Here is an 18223-nt window from a genome sequence, read left to right as displayed (position 1 = left end):
CCAAAGAAGACGGCCCTCTCTACGTTCAGGGGTCACCCCACAGGCTTAGTTACTCATTAGGGCTGTCCTGCAAGGGAGCACGCTGAAGGTGCGGAGAGGGAGACTCTGGGGAGAAGGTTGACACACAGCCCTGCATTCCAGGCCAGAGACCTGGAAAAATGCTCAGCTTCACTACTCACGGATCAAAACAGCTTCAGAAACAAAGGGCTGGGTGCCCTGGAGCCCCGAGGATGAGAAGCAGTGTAGACCAGGGAGACATTAAGCTTTGGAGGTTTGGACCTGAGTGTGAATCCTGGCTTTGCTGCTCGTGACCTGGGATGTCCTGGGTGTGCCAAGTAACCTTTCTAAGCCTCAGTTTCCCCATCTGTGGAACAGGCAGGGGTGATACTAGGCTCTGTCCGAGGCTGTGGGGAGGATCTGCTGAGTTAGACACTGGTGAACTCAGTGTAGAGCCAGGCACACGGCAACCATTCCGTAAATGTCAGCTTTTATATGAAGAGGGGGTCGGTGCCTCTGGAAGACACAGAGCTTCAGAGAGCGGCCATTAGGTGGGTCACGTGGGGACACTGTCCCAGGCTGTGTGGGGAGGGGCTGTGTGTATTCCAACCATGCAGCCTTACAACTTCCCACCCTCACCCTCTCTGCCTCAGCCAAGCCCAGTGGTTATTGAGGAAAGGGCCACGAAAGGCCACGAAAGGCCACTGCATCCCACGCCCTGGACCTTTCTGCCCAGGCCTGGGAGAGGAAGTGAAGGAAGAGGTGCCAGCAGGGAGCTGGGCTGCTGGCTGTGCAGGAGGTGCCAGGAAGCCTGGGATCACGCTGTGGGCCCCGTGGGCTGAGGGCCTCCCACTCACTGCTGTTTTGTTCAGCTCCAGGGTTACTGATGGGCTTGGCAGAGCCGAGAAGGCTGGACCTAACTCCCTAGCTCAAAGCTGGCAGGGACAGAGACCCCCAACTTAGCATGGCTTACCCAGGAACTTATTGTGGGGGACAAAACCCACGTGATCCAAGTTATGAGTTTTTTTGTTGTTAAGACAGGGTCTTGCTCTGGAGTGCAGTGGCGCAATCTCCGCTTACTGAGACCTCCGCCTCCTGGGTTCAAGTGATTCTCGTGCCTCAGCCTCCCGAGTAGCTGGGATTACAGGCATGTGCCACCACCCCTCACTAATTTTTGTATTTTAGTAGAGATGGGGTTTCACTATGTTGGCCAGGCTGGTCTCAAATGCCTGACCTCAAGTGTTCCCCCGCCTCAGCCTCCCAAAGTGCTGGGATTACAGGTGTGAACCACTGTGCTGGCCCCACTGTGGTCCTTATGAGGCTCCTAAATAAGTCAGTGCTGCTGCCACTCATCCACGTGAGAAGCAGCTCAGCTACCAATCAGCATCTGCAATGTGGAGCCCCCACCGTTGCGACCTTCAAGTGGGGGCTGATGGGGATGCCACTGGTAGTTCTCCTGCCTGTGACAGTTTGTGCAAGGGTACGTCCCTGAGGATCAGCAGCTGCACAGGCCAGGGCCCCTCGGTTTCAGCCGCCGGGAAAAATGACTGCCTCTCTTTTCAAGGACACCCCTTCCCCCAGGTCTTTGGAGAGTGGGTTTTGCATATGCCACCTGGTTTATATTCTGAGCCAGACCACCCAAAACCCACTCTCCAAAATTGGCAGAAATCTGCCCAGTCGTTTTCCTGTGATATGGCAATAAACAAAGCGTCAGTTTGACTTATAAACAAACACATATGATGTGATGTGAGAAAGGCTATAATTCAGCTGGGGGTGATGGGCTAGAGGAGAGAGGGGCTGGCTCTCCCGTAGAGGGCCCAGGGTGCAGGAGAAGGGGGCACCAGGCAGAGGGCAGGATGCACACAAAGACTGGAGATTTAAAGTCCTTTTTGATGGAACTTTAACACTGCAGCCTGGCTGGACGGCAACTTCATTTTCAAAAGAAGAGCCCAAGTTTTGTACAAAAAAAAAATGTATATACTTAGCACACAAGTAAATCTCAATGGAAAAGAAATTCCAAGCCAATGGCACACACCATCTAATCTTGATCTTCAGTTCTTGCAGTATCATGGACAGCCTCTTCAAGTGCGTTGAAATCAAATTAAGCACACTTTAAAAAGAAGATACACAGAGCAAATCACGTTTTCTTTTTCTTTTTCTTTTTTTTTCTTGAGACGGAGTTTCGCCCTCGTGGCCTAGGCTGGAGTATGATGGTGCGCGATCTCAGCTCACTGCAACCTCCACCTCCCAGGTTCAAACAATTCTCCTGCCTCAGCCTCCCAAGTGGCTGGGATTACACGCGTGTGCCACCATGCCCAGCTAATTTTGTATTTTTAGTAGAGATGGGGTTTCATCATGTTGGTCAGGCTGGTCTAGAACTCCTGATCTCAAGTGATCCACCCACCTCGGCCTCACAAAATGCTGGGATCACAGATGTGAGCCACAGCACCCAGCAGTGAATCATATTTTCTGTACTATTTATTATGCACCGATTTATAATAGCAAACAGTTATGAAGTGTTTAGTAGAAGCCAGGAAGGATTCTAAGGATTGTTCGTGAATGACACCACCTAAGCTTCAGAGTCCTCTAGGAAGCACTGGTGGCATTAAGGCCATTTTCAAGTAAAGATGATGAAAAAGAGAGTTGGGAAGGCCCCCACCCCCTGACAACAAGCCCAAAATGCATCCCGCCCCCATTCTCCCTATGATGTCTGCCCTGCATACCGGCACAGGTAAGACTCTGTGTGGTACGTGGGAGGAGTAAGTGATGGGTTTACTCTCTATGAAGCTCATTCATTCATTCCTTGATGCATTTACTCAACAGCTATTTGTTCTGTACCCACAAAATGGAATCAGACGCTATATAGGAACGATGGCTACAGTAGTGGGCAAGACAGACTCTAATGAATGTTGCGTTATAATATGTTATGATTTATTAGTGTATAAATAACGTGTATAAATAACCACGTTTTCATTTCTCATTCAAATATTATGGAACCACAGCAACTTGAGGAAGAAAGTGGTGAACAAAAGTCTTTCTCTTTTTTTTTCTTTTTTTTTTGAAATGAAGTCTCGCTCTTTTTCCCCAGGCCGGAGTGCAATGGCTTGATCTCAGCTCACTGCAATCTCTGCCTCCCAGGTTCAAGCGATTGTCCTGCCTTAGCCTCCCGAATAGCTGGGATTACAGGCACCTACCACCACACCAAGCTAATTTTTGTATTTTTAGTAAAGACAGGATTTCACCATGTTGACCAGGCTGGTCTCAAACTCCTGACCTCAGGTGATCCGCCCACCTCGGCCTCCCAAAGTGCTAGGATTACAGGCGTGAGCCACCGCACCCGGCCAAGTCTTTCTGTTTCTTTCCTGCGATGCAGAGGCAGATAAAGCACCATAAGGAGACCACTTCCCCTGGAGGCTCAGAGAGGGCTGCCTGAAGGAGGTGGCATTTATTTGAGCTGGGCCTCAAAGTGTGAACAGGACTGGGTCATGCCTAGAAGGGAAGTGTGCAGGTTTGCAGCTGGCTGGAGCAGGGTTATGTTCTGCCGTCACCATTCTACTGAACGGCTCTGACCTTTTGCCTGTGTTTGCCTCTTTTCCATCAGATTGGGCCATGAGTCCAACAGGCTCAGCTGAGACCTCGTTGATAGCCTGACCATCCCCCAGATCCTGGCAGCCCAAGCTTGTGCCAAACAAGAAACGCTGCGGGGCAGAGACAGGCTGGGGAGAGGCAAAGCTACATACTGTGTGCCAAGCCCTGTGCTTTGTATATTCTCATTTAACATCTAGCTGTCCTGCCATGCAAGTGAAACTATCCCCATTTAACAGCTGGGGAAACTGAGGTTCACAGAAGTGAGGCAGTATGCCCTTGGTCACAGAGCTCAGGAGTACAAGCAACTGGGATTCAAATCTAGAGCCAGCTTGCTTGGAGGGTCATGCCTACTGCAGCCTGGCCTCGTGCAGCTGCCCAGCACGGAGAGGAGCTTGAAGGAAAGAGGCCTTCACTGCCTCCAACCCCACCCCAGTGACCTCCCTTGAGCCTCCTGACCACAGACATCTCTGACAGCCGGTTGTGGGTGTGGGGGGAGGGGTACACATTGGCTGTCACTTTACCTATAAGGGCACAGGTGGCACATAGGACATTGCTTCTGAGCTGACATTTTTCAAAGGACATTCTTGGGAGATTTCCAGCTATCTTAACACAGGGAGCCCAGAGCCTCGACAAAATTGTGCCTCCAGGGGCACAATTCTGAGGTTCTTCAGAGACACACAGGAGACAATCACCCCTACCCCACCTTTAATCCAGAGGCTGCAGCCCCTGCAGAGAGACCCTGGCTGGCGCCCCGGGTAGAGGCATCCAGGGGACAGGCGGAACACCCCGCTCAGATGCGCTGCCGGCTTCAGGCTAGAATCAGTGCAGAGCCCCTGGGACCGTGGATGAGGGAGGGGCTCCTGCTTCCAGTCTCCCACGGAGTTTCACAAGGTGACTTCTCTGTCATCTAGGGCAACACATTCCTCCCAGACTTCATGAGATTCAACAAGATAAGGGTCCCCTGCCTGACCCCAAGGTCTCAACACCGTCCCTAAGGCTGAGTCTGGTGCCAGATCCTTTGGGCTGGAGATGAACAAAAAAGCAAAAGGGCTTTGCTTTGCTTCCTCTTTTCTCCGGGGGTCCTGCCTCCTTCTGGCCCTCCCTCCCCACTCCCATCACCAGGCCTGGAGTCTGTGCTCCCCCTCTGCAGACCCCAGTAATTGCTGATTGAGTGGCTTTGAGGAGCTGTTAAGAGACCAGGGAGACGAAGCAGTCACTTGATTGCCTGGCGGCCTGGCAGGACAGCCCCTGAAAGGCCCCCTTTGTGCTGGGCCGGTCCCTGGGAAGCTGCATTCAATTACCGAGGCCCGTGAGAATTGAAAGCTGCAATAGGAGCCCCTGGTCTCCCCCTCGCTTTCTTCTCTTCTCGCCCTACCCCCACTCCGAAAAGAAACAGATGTTCAGGGAGATGGAGGCGGGAGCAGCAGTCGCTGATGCAAAGCCCTCCTGCCTTGGCTTTGGAAGGCGGAGCGGGGGAAGAGGCAGACCAGACTCTCGCCTGCCTGGCCCCTCCCGCAGCGCGGGCTCTGTTTGGCTCCCTGCTCTCCTTTCTAGTGCCTTCCATCCCCGAGATGCTGCCCATAGAGTGCCTGGGATCAGTAGGCATTCTGCAGATAGTAGCTGGTAGGACGGGGATGGTCTAGATGAGTGGGCTTTGGGATCTGGGCCCCTAGGAGGGCTAGAGAATCCCACTCCCCACCTTGCTTCCAGTCCGGACATGCCCCTGTCTTGGAGTCGGGGGTTAGTGGGTGGGGTATCAGCTAACCTTCTACTCCCATTCCAGCTGCCTGAGCACTGAGTCAGCCTCCCTGGCTTCCTGGCCCCTTCTAATCCCTCCCAGGGGAGCTTTGAGGCTTCTCACTCCATCTCTTCCCTTTCCCACCCAGGCCCACCCTCACTGTCCCCATTGATAATACCTTTTACAGCATTCTCTCCTGGGTTAGCTCATTTCACCCTGTGAACTATGGAACTCTACCCATTTTACAGACAAGGACACTGAGGCTGAGAGAGCCTGAGTGATGGCTTCCTCTGCTGGTAAGAGCCAGAACTTCCCCGTGCCACAAGCTCCTCCCCCCAGAGACTCGTTTCACTGTGGGATGGTCCCACAGTCATCCTGGGGTTCCTTCCTCTGCAAGGCTGGGGCCTGGGTCTAGCCAAAATTCTAGAACCCCTGGAGCTGATGCTAACAACTGTTCAAGTCAGTTAGTGGGTGGAAAGACGGAACCTGTAGGGAAAACTGGGGGACATCCCTGTCTGGTCCCCCGCATTCACAGACCCTCACTGCTCCTGGGCGGGATGGACCCCCAGCCTCCTGCCTCACAGATCCCTGCTGCTCCAGGCCAGCCTCACTCGGCCCAGCATCAGGTGCCCCCGCTCGGCATATGGAGTCTCCCTGGCCTGCCTGTGCCCCCTCTTTGTTCTCCTGGGCCGGCAGCTGGGCAGTAGGCACAGAAAGGGGCTTGTATTGTGCTGCATTGCGTCATGGGGCAGACCGAGCCCAGGGACTTTCCATTGTCTTGGGCAGCCGGCTGTGCCTGCCAAGAGGATTGAGGTCCTGGAGGGGGAGTGTCTGCTGAGGGGGTGGTAAGGAGAGTGGCTGGGGTTGTAGAGGGGTGAGGAGAGGGAGGGGAGGGGCCAGAGAACATAAATTAGCAGATGGACTAGTGAGTATTTAATTCCTGCTGGGAGTTGGGGTGGGGGGTTTGGGGGGAGCTCTCATTCCCATCCTGTGGTCTCCAGGCAGGAGTGCAGGAGTGTAGGAGTTAAGAGGTGTGTGGGCTTTAGAAAATCAGGCAGATTGGAGTTCAAGCCCGGCCGGATCACTTCCCCAGCAAAACCCTCACCCTTCCTGTACTTTATGTGCCCGTCAGTAGCCAGGCAGCGTCAGTGCTCAGGTAGCAATAGGAGCTGCCGCACAGAGGTGTGAAAACTAAATACAGTTATGCATGTCAGCGTTTCAGACTGTCTGGCAGAGGGCCTGCTCCATTAGCGGGGATCATTATAGTTCTATTCATTGTAGCTACATCCCTCGAGATGTATCCCCATGTTATGAAGGACTCCGAGTTCCTGAGAACAAGCCGTGCATCTCATTTCCCAAAGCCCAGACCCTCTGGACAAAGGTCCCCACTCCATTTTCTTTACCTGTAAAGCAGGACACAGCTCCCCATCCCAAACTTGTCTGGATTGGGCTAACTGGCTTTTATGTTCTACTTGGATTGCTGTGATTCGCTAACTGCCCCCAGGCAGGGGCATTAGCTGGGCAGGACTGAGGAGGCCTGGGTGGGGTCCTCGGAGCTGCAGTGCACTGATCGTGTGCTGTGCACTGAAATCGGAGCACTTCTCTTCCAGAGAGTTCTGAGGGTGGGCCCATCTGTTGTCTTATTAGCTCTCAAAACATTGCTGGGAGCTCAGGGTAGGGGAAGGGGTGCACCATGTTTTTAGCTCCACAATTCAGATTTTACTTTCCAACCGAGATTGATTCTTGTTTGGGGCTGATGTCCCCAATAGATAGAGGAAGCCTGTGCCTAGGACATCAAAGTGTCAAAAAAAAAAAAAAAGTCAGGAATAATTTAATATTTTTATCTTTAAAAGAAAAAAAGAACTTCAGGCTGGGTGTGGTGTAATTATGCCTGTAATCCCAACACTTTGGGAGGCCGAGGCAGGAGCATAGTTTAGGCCCAGGAGTTTGAGACCAGCCTAGGCAACAAAGAGAGACCCCTGTCTCTTAAAAAAAAGAAAAAAAAAAAAAAAAACAAGCCAACCGTGGTGGCTCACGCCTGTAATCCCAGCACTTTGGGACGCCGAGGTGAGCAGATCACCCGAGGTTGGGAGTTCGAGGCCAGCTTGACCAACATGGCGAAACCCCATCTCTACTAAAAATACAAAAATTAGCCAGCCAGACGTAGTGGCACATGCCTGTAATCCCAGCTACTCAGGAGGCTGAGGCAGGAGAATCGCTTGAACCCGGGAGGCAGAGGTTGAGGTGAGCCAAGATCATGCCACTGCACTCAAGCCTGGACGACAAGAGCAAAACTCCATCTCAAAAAAAAAAAACTTTAAGGTTTTCATTACATGAAAATTCTGAACTTTGGTTTAGATTTTTCTCATGCTTAGTTTGTAACCAAGTGTTGTTTTTATGTTGGCTCCCACGTGGACAGGCACAGGCATTTTTCACTGTCCGGAGCCTCTAAAGGTCTTAATTAGGCTCTGGCTTTGTCCCCAGTCACAAAGTAAAGCAGAAGCTGGACCAAGATGATAACTTAGTAGGTTGTGGTTGAACCTCAAAAACATGACACTGTGTCAGAGAAGCCAGACACAAAAGACCACATATTATATGATCCCATTTATAGGAAAGTCCCAAATAAGTTAATCCCTGGAGACAGAAAACAGATTAGTGGTTGCCAGGGGCATGGATATAGGGAGTGCCCGGTAGGGGCAGAGATGGGGAGTGACTGCTTCCTGGGCACAAGGTTTTACTTTGGGGTGATGGAAATGATTCAGGGCTGGATAGAAGTGGTGGTTGCGCAACACTGCGACGGTCCTAATGCACTGAGTCATAGACTTTAGAATGGTTCACTTTCGGTTATGTGAACCTCACTTCAATTGAAAACAAAGGTAGACCGGGCGCGGTGGCCCACGCCTGAATCCCAGCACTTTGAGAGGCCAAGGCAGGTGGATCACCTGAGGTCAGGAGTTCAAGACCAACCTGGCCAACATGGTGAAACCCCATCTCTACTAAAAATACAAAAAATTAGCCAGGCATGGTGGCAGGTGCCTGTAATTTCAACTACTCCAGAAGCTGAGGCAGGAGAATCACTTGAACCTGGTAGGTGGAGGTTGCAGTGAACCCAGATTGCACCATTGCATCCAGCCTGGGCAAGAGTGAAACTGCGTATCAAAAAAAAAAAGAAAGAAAAAAAGAAAAGAAAACAAAGGTAAGGTAAAGTAGCTCACGCCTGTAATCCCAGCACTTTAGGAGACCAAGGCAGGAGGATCACGTAAGTCCAGGAGTTCTAGACCAGCCTGGGCAACATAAGGAGAGCTCATCACAAGAGAAAAATTTTTTTAAGTTAGTGGGGCGTGGTGGCATGCACCCATAGTCCTGGCTACTCAGAAGGCTGACATGGGAGGATAGCTTGAGCTTAAGAGGTTGAGGCTACAGTGAGGATCACACCACTGTGCTCCAGCCTGGGCAACAGAGTGATTCCCTGTGCCCCCTCCACCACCCCCCCCCCAAAAAAAAGAATAAAAAGGAAAGAAAATTTGCCAGGCATAGTGGCTGACACCTGTAATCCCAGTACTTTGGGAGGGTGAAGCGGGTGGATCACTTGAGGTCAGGAGTTCAAGACCAGCCTAGCTAACATGGTGAAACCCGTAAACATACCAAAAAAATTAGCCAGGCGTGGTGGCACATGTCTGTCATCCCAGCTACTCAGGAGGCTGAGGCAGGAGAATTGCTTGAACCAGGGAGTCAGAGGTTGGAGTGAGCCAAGATCATGCGAATGCACTCCAGCCTGGCAACAGCGAGATTCTGTCTCAAAAAAAACAAAACAAAACAAAACAAAACAAAAAAAACTCAGGTCTTCTGATTCTATCAGGTATCTCCCAGCTCTGGGCCAACCCCATAGTAGATCCTTCCGGTTCCGGATCTGCTGTGAAGGAAGCAGCAGGCGGGCACAAACGGGCACCAGACCCCCTTGGCAGCGAGGGGGCTGGGAGGCCCACAGTCCAAGTCTTGAAAGAGGCAGAGCAGAGTTTTGAACCAGAATGCCCTGTGCCTTCCGGCCCCAACCACAATGGCCTGTCCCTACGGGGCCACTGACACACCCTGATTCTCTGTCCTCCCAGGGAAGTGACAGCGAGTACGAGGTCGACTCAAACCACCAGAAGGCCCACTCCTTTGTCAACCACTACATCAGTGACCCCACATACTACAACTCGTGGCGGCGACAGCAGAAGGGCATCTCGAGGGCACAGGCCTACAGCTACACGGAGAGCGACTCGGGTGAGCCAGACCACGCCACCGTCACCAACAGCACCAGCACCCAGCAGGGCAGCCTCTTTCGGCCCAAGGCCAGTCGGACTCCAACGCCCCAGAACCCCCCTAACCCCCCAAGTCAGCAGAGCACCCTCTACCGTCCCCCCAGCAGCCTGGCCCCAGGCTCCCGGGCTCCCATAGCAGGATTTTCATCATTTGTTTGACATCAGAAGAGGAAAAAGCAAGAAAGAGAAATGGCACCAAACTCCTCCTTCACCCCTCCTCTCACTGCCTGCCAGAAAACAAAAACACCAAGAAACCAAGTCAACTTTTCACCTCCTGAGTTTATTTTTCCAGAGATTTCAGGGCCAGCAAAGCCGGCGTTCAGAAGGAGGGAGAAAACCGTGAGAGGATGTATGTGGCCAGCAGCTCTTCAGCTTTGAGATGGTGGGGTTCACTGCTCCCTTGGGAATTACACGGAGCTGGGGAAGTGGCTGTGTCACTGCTATGGACACGGAGTGGGGCGGGCATCTGGAGAGAGAGGGGGAGCGGAGGCTAAGGACTGGAGGCCGCCAGGCAGGCATGGCCGAGGGAAGAAAAAGCTTCTGGATGTCCAGCCAGCTGCCCCCTTCCAGCCCCTCCAGGACCCCTGGACCCACTGCCGCTGCTCTCTGCAAAAAGGATGGGCATCCCGGAGGCCACGCCTACCTTCTCTCTCTGCTCCTCCTTCCCTCCGTGCACCATCACTGTGGCTGGCAGGCATCGGACAGCCTCATCCAGACCCCCTGCCCTGTCTTGGCAACCTCTACTGCCCATCTCCCCTGCTCAACTTCTCCACCAAGCATTTGGTTTATTTAGAAAAAGGAAGAAAAACAAAAAACAAAAAACTAAAGGGTGAGAATTTGCTTACCGCCTTCCTTGTTCCTGCATATTTTTTAAAATTTTGAATCCAAGGAAGAGAGCCCAAGGGTAGGGGAGAAACCCCCCACAACTGACCCCTGCCTCCCTGTGCTGGAATTGACTTTCCTGAGCATGGACAAGGAAAGGTGAAGTCTGGGGAGCAGAGGTGTAAATAAGGCGACTGGCCTTGGCACTGTGGGATGATTAGGTTTAATGCATTGTGGGCGAGATAAGAATGACACTTTGACGGTTCTCTTTCTTCCAATCCAGGTTCCATCCGTCCTCTCTTTAAAGGGGTAGTCAGCTTCCCAAGGCTGGGGAGTGGGGCACAGCTGAGGGATCTCCCTCTGGGCAGACACATCACTCTGCACTGGATAGATCCTCACCACACACACACACACACACACACACACACACACAATCTGCTCCAAGGAGTGTTCTGCAAAAAGCCACATCCAGTGGCCAGGATCTTCCCGTCCACTTGGTACTTACGGATGCCAGGGTTTAGGGAGAGGCCTTTCTATCTAACTCCATACGTTGTCCAAGGCCCTCTGTGCCCTCAGCCAGCCCTGTAAGGCCAGCCCAACACCTGCCCCACCGCTGAGATGGGTGGCAGATGGCCCACAGGGGCCTGTCTGATTCAGCGTGAGCCCCTTCGTGGAGCAGGGCTCCCTCTGTGCACTGTGTACAGGCGCTGCTGGCCCTGCCCAAGAGATGATGCTCTGTTGGGGTGGGTGAGCAGAGTTCAAGGAAGCCCAAGTAGGAGATTCGGGAAACATGCCAAGGTAAGAGAGAGCCTGGACCACTCTCCTACAGCCCCAAGTCAGTCACTGTGCTAATGGTGACCGGGAAGGGAAGTCAGGGTCTGGGGCCCAAAGAACGGGCACACCCAGCCATGAGTTTTTCCTGAAGCACTTGACCCCTGGGAAATGTGAACGGGGAGATGCTGGAAGATGGCTCAGCAGACAGGCCAGCCCAGCTCCAGTGTCCAAAAAGCGGTTTCTCCAATAAGGAGGCCTGGGAAGGGAAGCACAATCTTCCCCAAAGGAGAACTAGGGGCTGAGGTTCTGCCCCTCCAGGAAGTAAGGTGCTCTCGGGGCCTCCTTGGACTTGTCTGGGGGCTGCAGTGGAGTCAGCTGGACACCTGCTCCACCCCTGCCACCTCCGCCCCCACCCTCTGCAGCATCTGGCATCTCCATGGCAGCACATCTGCAGCTGCCGGCCTGTGATCATGCTGCGCAGCTTTCTTTTCTTTCCTCCCATCTTTTTTTTTTTTTTTAAATAACTTCATCCTTTTCCCTCTCTGCTGAGCATTTAACCATTTAAGGAAGTTCCCAGTTTGCATTAGGGAATTATTTAAGCCCAGCCCAGTGAGGGATTATTTGGGAGGAAGCAGGGGTGAGTAAAAACATTGTGTCTGTGTATATATTGCACATGAGGTCAATTTTCCTTTGCCTTTAATGAATCACCTGGTGCACTAAGATATTCCACCCCCCCACTCCCCACACGCTCATTCGCACCCATGCTGACACCTATGTGTACATGCGGGATGGTGCCCATGCACGCCTGTGCTTACACACATGCACACACAAATATGCACAGAACACACATCTGTATGTGTGTTAGCAAAGAGACTCCTGAACTCCCTCTGATGGCTGAAGCCATCTCTCCCCTGTGAGGCACAGGTGGCCTGGGTTGCTTGCACTTGGGGCGTGGCTGGGATCTATTGTCTGAGAGGGTGAGGACACCATGCAAATTTAGACAAGCCCATGAGATCAGGCTGGGCCCATGGTGAAAGTCCCACACTTAGTCAATACCCACTCATCTGGAATATTGTCTCCACAGCCCCAGCCACAGCTGGAAGCTCAGGCCTGCAGCTGTGGAACTCTAGATTTTTTCAGGACACGTCTCTTTGCCCTTGTTTACATATCTATTGGCACAGCCGAGGCTCCCAACCGTCCTCCCAGACACCTGGCCACATTAGAAAGGGGTGGTGGGCCCTGCCCTTTCTAGAAAGAGTGGGACCCTTTCTGGCCTGTGATTTTCCGTGCCAGTGATGCCAGGGCCCCTGCCTGTGGGACTCCACCCAAAGCAGGTTCACACCAGGACACACCTGGCACCTTTGGCATTGCCTCCCTGTGCCCTAAGCAATCTCCCGGTGTTGCACCCAGGAGCCCATGCTGGGCACACCAGGGCTTTCCCCTTCCTGGCTGCGCCTCCAGAGTTGACGTCAGCTCCACACCCACACTGCCAAGACAAACCAAAAAGATGCTCTGGGCTCCAGAACCACCATCCTCCTAGGGCTCCAGAGAGTTTGCAAACCCAGGCTGCCTCCCCTTCTGTCCATCCCTTACCCCCTGGCCCCCAAAACTCCTACCCCCAAACCTGACACTGCCGTGATTTAGAGGAAACAAGGACACAGCGGGGGCTGCCCCACCTGGTGCACGCTGCCTCAAGGCCTTCTGTTGCTGCCCACGCCTCCCTGGGCAGTGCTTCTAAAGGTGCCAGAGCCTCACCACAGTGCCACTCTGGCTGGGCAGGGGCTTCCCTCAGCTTCCCAGAGTGCACATCTGAAGGTGCCTACCCTGGGTGAGGGGCTGGTGGGCAGGAAGGTAAAGGGGAGACCATCTGAGCAGCCGCCACCCGCTCCCCAGTGCCTCTGTATGGCCCTATCCAGGGACACCCATGGGCATGCGCACATGGCAATCCTGACCACCACCTGAGCACAGGTGCCCCCTCGGGACCACCCCCCTTCTCTTTGTTTCCATCAGAATAACCAAAAGCATTGAAACGTGTTACCTTTCTCCATCCATCTAGACTCCAGAAACAAAAATCAACACAAATCTTTATTTTTTGATTTAAAAGATATAACAAAAAATTATGGGGAGAGTATTCATTATGGCAGGTGTCTGTCTGTAAGAAAAAATATATATCTCTATGTCATATAGCGTGTTAGCAGGTTTATTTTTTAAATGAAAGGTAAGAAAGAAATTGATTTGAAATATATACCACGAGAAGTCCCGTGTCCTGTCAAACTGTCAGTATTTTATAAATAAACTTTTTTTTTTGGAGGTTTGAAGCAACATTCTTTTCCTTCCTGTTACACGAATGGGGTCACCTGCCCCAGTATCATACCCAAGCAGTTCATTCCCCAGACAGCAATTTTTAGCCATGCTGTGCTTTTGCAGAGAAGAGTCAAGGGTCTGACTTATCTGCTCTCTTAATGCATAAGTGAGTGCCTTCCAGTGAAATGCACTATTTTATTTATTTTAAACTTCTAGAATAAGAACCTACTTGATGCAATGTGCAAATTATAGTGAATAATAATAATAGCAATAGCTAATATGTCTATGGCGTTCACTCTGTGCCAGGCACAGTTCTAATCACTTTACGTTTATTAACTCATGGAATCTTTGTGACAGTCCCAAGGAGGAAACCTGGGACAGGGAGACTTTAAGTGGCTTGCCCTCGGGGAGTGGTGGAGCCAGGATTAGTACTAAAGCCTTCTGGCTCTCAAAACATAACGCTGCCTCTCTGATAGTTTAAGGCAAGCTCCTTGTCCATTTTTATTTTAATTTCTACAGAGCTAGCACCCCACTTCCCAGTGATCTTAATGCCATGAGAAATGCTATGTTGTTTGGTGGATCTAACCCAGTTAATCTACCCAGGGTTAGAGTTAGGGCTTAGATTGCTGAATTTATGAGTACAGCGGTGTTGCATTATACCACATTTATCTCACATTACTTAAGTCATGTGGACTCAATAGACTCAAGAGAAACAGAAGGAAAATCTCTCTCTCTCTTTTTTTTTTTTTGAACTGGAGTTTCACTCTTGTTGCCCAGGCTGGAGTGCAATGGTGCAATCTCAGCTAACCGCAACCTCTGCCTCCAGGGTTTAAGCGATTCTCCTGCCTCAGCCTTCCCGAGTAGCTGGGATTACGGGCATGTGCCACCACGCCTGGCTAATTTTGTATTTTTAGTAGAGACGGGGTTTCTCCATGTTGGTCAGGCTGGTCTCGAACTCCCAACCTCAGGTGATCCACCCACCTCGGCCTCCCAAAGTGTTGGGATTACAGGCATGAGCCACCGCATCCGGCCTTTTTTTTTTTTTTTTTTTTTTTTGAGACAGAGTCTTGCGCTGTCACCCAGGCTGGAGTGTAGTGGCATGAGGCATGAACACAGCTCACTGCAGCCTCAACCTCCTGGGCTCAAGTGATCCTCCCACCTCAGCCTCCCAAGTAGCTGAGACCACAGGTTCATGCCACCACACCCAGCTACTTTTGTTTTTTGTAGAGATGAGGTCTCATCCTGTTGCCTGGGCTGGTCTCGAATGCCTGGGACCAAGCAATCCTCCCACCTCAGCCTTCCAAAATGCTGGGATTACAGGCATGCGCCACCGTACCTGGTAGGGAAATCATTTTAATAGGACATGTAATGCCACTCAATGAGTACACTTATTTTGCACAGTGTACATTATTGCATAATGCACATCAGACATTCATACAGAGGCTGCTTAACTAACCAAACACAACTAAAGCAGGGAATTTCATATATTTTTTTTTCATATATATATATTTTGTTGTTTTTGTTGTTGTTTGTTTTTTTTCTTGAGATGGAATCTTGGCCTGTGGCCCATGCTGGAGTACAGTGGTACAATCCCTGCTCTCTACAACCTTCCACCTCCCTGGTTCAAGTGATTCTCCTGCCTTGGCCTCCCGAGAGCTGGGATTACAGGAGCCCACCACCACACCTGGTTAATTTTTATATTTTTAGTAGAGATGGGGTTTCACCATGTTGGCCAGGCTGGTCTCAAACTCCTGACCTCAAGCCATCCACCCACTTCGGCTTCCCAAAGTACTGGGATTACAGGCATGCACCACTGCGCCCGGCCTCTAACCCACTCTTTTATTTATTTATTTATTTATTGCAACTTTCTGTTTCCAAAACATTGAACATAATTTTCAGAAAAATAGTTATTCTCCTTTTCTACTCTTATTTTATCTACTTACATCATATTTAATTAAATTATGTAATTACTATAAAAAGTACAACTGGCATAAACAAGTTCAGAAACAATGATAATTGACTCCTTGTAAACATACAACTCAATTCAGTAGGAGCAGACGTATGCTGGCCTGATAGAAAGCAGCCTACTACCTTCAGCATTCAGGCTACTGTGTACATGTCTTTGTTTTGCAAAAGGAATATAGGGTATCCATCAGTATGGCTAGTTCACTAAACGGGGGTCAGATGAGACTGCTTCTGGACATATCACGCACAAACCGTGTATACGGTACTTTATGACCAATTTTCAAGTTGATGAAGAGATTTTCAAGGGTAATTTTGACTACAGATAATTTTGATCTTATACATCATTTGGAATCCCACATTACACATAACCCCATGCCCGCTGCTCTGAGGATGTTTGGTTAAAAGATAATAACATAGCCAGGTGCAGGGGCTCACGCTTGTAATCCTAGTACTTTGGGAGGCCGAGGCAGGCGGATTGCCTGAGTCCAGGAGTTTGAGACCCGGGCAACATGGTGAAACTTCGTCTTTACTAAAATACAAAAAATTAGCTGGGCGTGGTTGTGGGCACCTGTTAATCCCAGTCACTCAGGAGGCTGAGGCTCAAGAATTGCTTGAACCCAGGAGGTGGAGGTTGCAGTGAGCCGAGATCGCGCCATTGCAGTCCAGCCTGGGCAACAAGAGGGAAACTCTAAGAAAGAAAAGAAGAAAAGGAGAGGAGAGGAGAGGGGAGACGAGGGGAGCGGAGGGGAGGGGAGGGGGGAGGGGGGAAAGGAAGAGAAGGAAAGGAAGGAAAGGAAAGAAAATAACATGGCAGACATTCTGGACCTGGAGTTAGAAGAGTGGGTTCTGATTCTAGAATGGTCCCTTGCAAATGGAGAGACTTAAAGCATCTTTTCTCAGGGGAAGTGAGTGGCCCCTGATCTACCACCAATCAGGTTATTATAAAGATCAAATAAAATAATGGGACTTGGAGGAAAATGCTTTGAACACCAAAATGTGGCAGGCACAGAAGGCATTTCTGTTCTAGACCTGCCAGAAGGCTCACAGTGTCCCTTAATTCCTTTTTTGTTTTCCTTTTTTTTTTTTTAGACAAGGGTCTCTCTGTTGCCCAGGCTGGAAGGCAGTGGTACAATCTCAGCTCACTGCAGCCTCAACATCCTGGGCTCAAGTGATCCTCCCACCTCAGCCTCCTGAGTAGCTGGGACCAAAGGCACACGCCACCACACCCAGCTGATTTGTGTGTGTGTGTGTATTTTTAGTAGAGATGAGCTTTCGCCATGTTGCCCAGACTGGTCTTGAACTGCTGGGCTCAAGGGATCCACCCACCTTGGCCTCCCAAAGTGCTAGGATTACAGGCATGAGCCACCGCACCTGGCTAGCGTTCGGTTCCTTAATTCCAATCTTCCTCCTCATTGATTTTGAATCCCAGACTGGCCCCTCCCTAATTGTGGCCAGTGAACTTTGGCCATCTACAGCTCTGTAACTGGTCAAATACAGTAGGGGGGAAGAAACAATGACTACACACACACACACACACACACACACAGAGTAAGGTAAATCTGCTAAGAAGATGGGTGGTGAAATGGCGCTTTCGAAAACCAAGGAGAAGCTGGGCGCAGTGGCTTATGCCTGTAATCTCAGTACTTTGGGAGGCCGAGGTGAGTGGATCACCCGAGGTCAGGAGTTTGAGACCAGCCTGGCCAACATGGTGAAAACCTGTCTCTACTAAAAAAAGTTGGCTAGGCGCGGTGGCTCACTCCTGTAATCCCAGCACTTTGGGAGGGAGAGCTGAACCGACCTTTCGGAGTCTATCAGTCAAGCTGGAAAGCAATGGCGCACTCAACACAGGCCCATTTCAGGAGTTTCAGGAAGAGACCATTCACCAGATTGTGGGTAAGGACCCGGGGTAGTAAGAGCTAGGGTCATCACCACCCCAGGCCTGGCTGGCAAATTCAGGGAGAAGTCACTGGAACCTGCAGACAGAGATGGCTGGCAGGAGACAGAGACGCCCAACAGAGGCAGGGAGGGTGCTAGGGGATCCATAGCTCCCAACCTCGCTCTCCTACCGTCTTCCATTCTCCTGGGCTTTTTCTTTCTTTCCTTATTATTATTTTAATAATTTATTTTTTTTTTACTTTCTTTTAAAATAGAGGGAAGTTCTTGCTATGTTGCCCAGGGTGGTCTCGAACTCCTGGGCTCAAGGTATCTTCCTGCCTCAGCCTCCCAAAGTGTGAGCCACTGTGCCTACCACCATGTCTGGCATTTTTTTTTTTTTTTCCCCTGAGACAGGGTCTTGCTTTATCACCCAGGATGGAGTGCAGTGGCATGATCATGGCTCACTGCAGCCTTGAACTCCTGAGCTCAAGCCATCCTCCTGCCTCAGCCTCCCAAATAGCTAGGACTATAGGCATGCATCACCATACCCAGCTAATTTTTTTTTTTTTTTTTTTTTTTTTTTGGTACATAAGGGAACTCACCATGTTGCCCAGGCTGGTCCTGGGCTCAAGCAATCCTCCCGCCTCAGCCTCCCAACTGCCTGGGTTTCTTATGGTCCAAACCAAATGAGAATTTGGAAGACACTGAGATGCCATCCACACGGGGCAGTCTCCCAGTGGGGCGCACAGCAAGGTCGGGGGATAGGAGGGGCCAATGGGACCAGCAGGCCCACGGCAGTGCTTCCCTGTGCCTTCTGGTGCTGCTGTCCCCATGACCCCTTACCCTCTTTTACCCA

At 51.0% G+C, this 18223-nt stretch overlaps 1 protein-coding gene across 2 annotated transcripts in view; it reads left to right on the top strand.

Annotated features, from left to right (window-relative positions):
- SDK2 (sidekick cell adhesion molecule 2) overlaps positions 1–13533 on the top strand; it is a 311714-nt gene extending 298181 nt beyond the window's left edge. For both annotated transcript variants that reach the window (XM_009433191.5, XM_511658.9), the window contains one exon: positions 9433–13533. In XM_009433191.5, the coding sequence (XP_009431466.3) occupies positions 9433–9786 (354 nt within the window). In that variant the 3' untranslated portion in view covers positions 9787–13533. The remainder of the gene's footprint in view (positions 1–9432) is intronic.
- Positions 13534–18223: the final 4690 nt, after the last annotated feature.

The sequence above is a fragment of the Pan troglodytes genome, chromosome 19, assembly GCF_028858775.2.
Source record: "Pan troglodytes isolate AG18354 chromosome 19, NHGRI_mPanTro3-v2.0_pri, whole genome shotgun sequence".
Classification (NCBI taxonomy): Eukaryota; Metazoa; Chordata; class Mammalia; order Primates; family Hominidae; genus Pan; species Pan troglodytes.
This window is presented reverse-complemented; position numbering and strand designations above follow the sequence as displayed.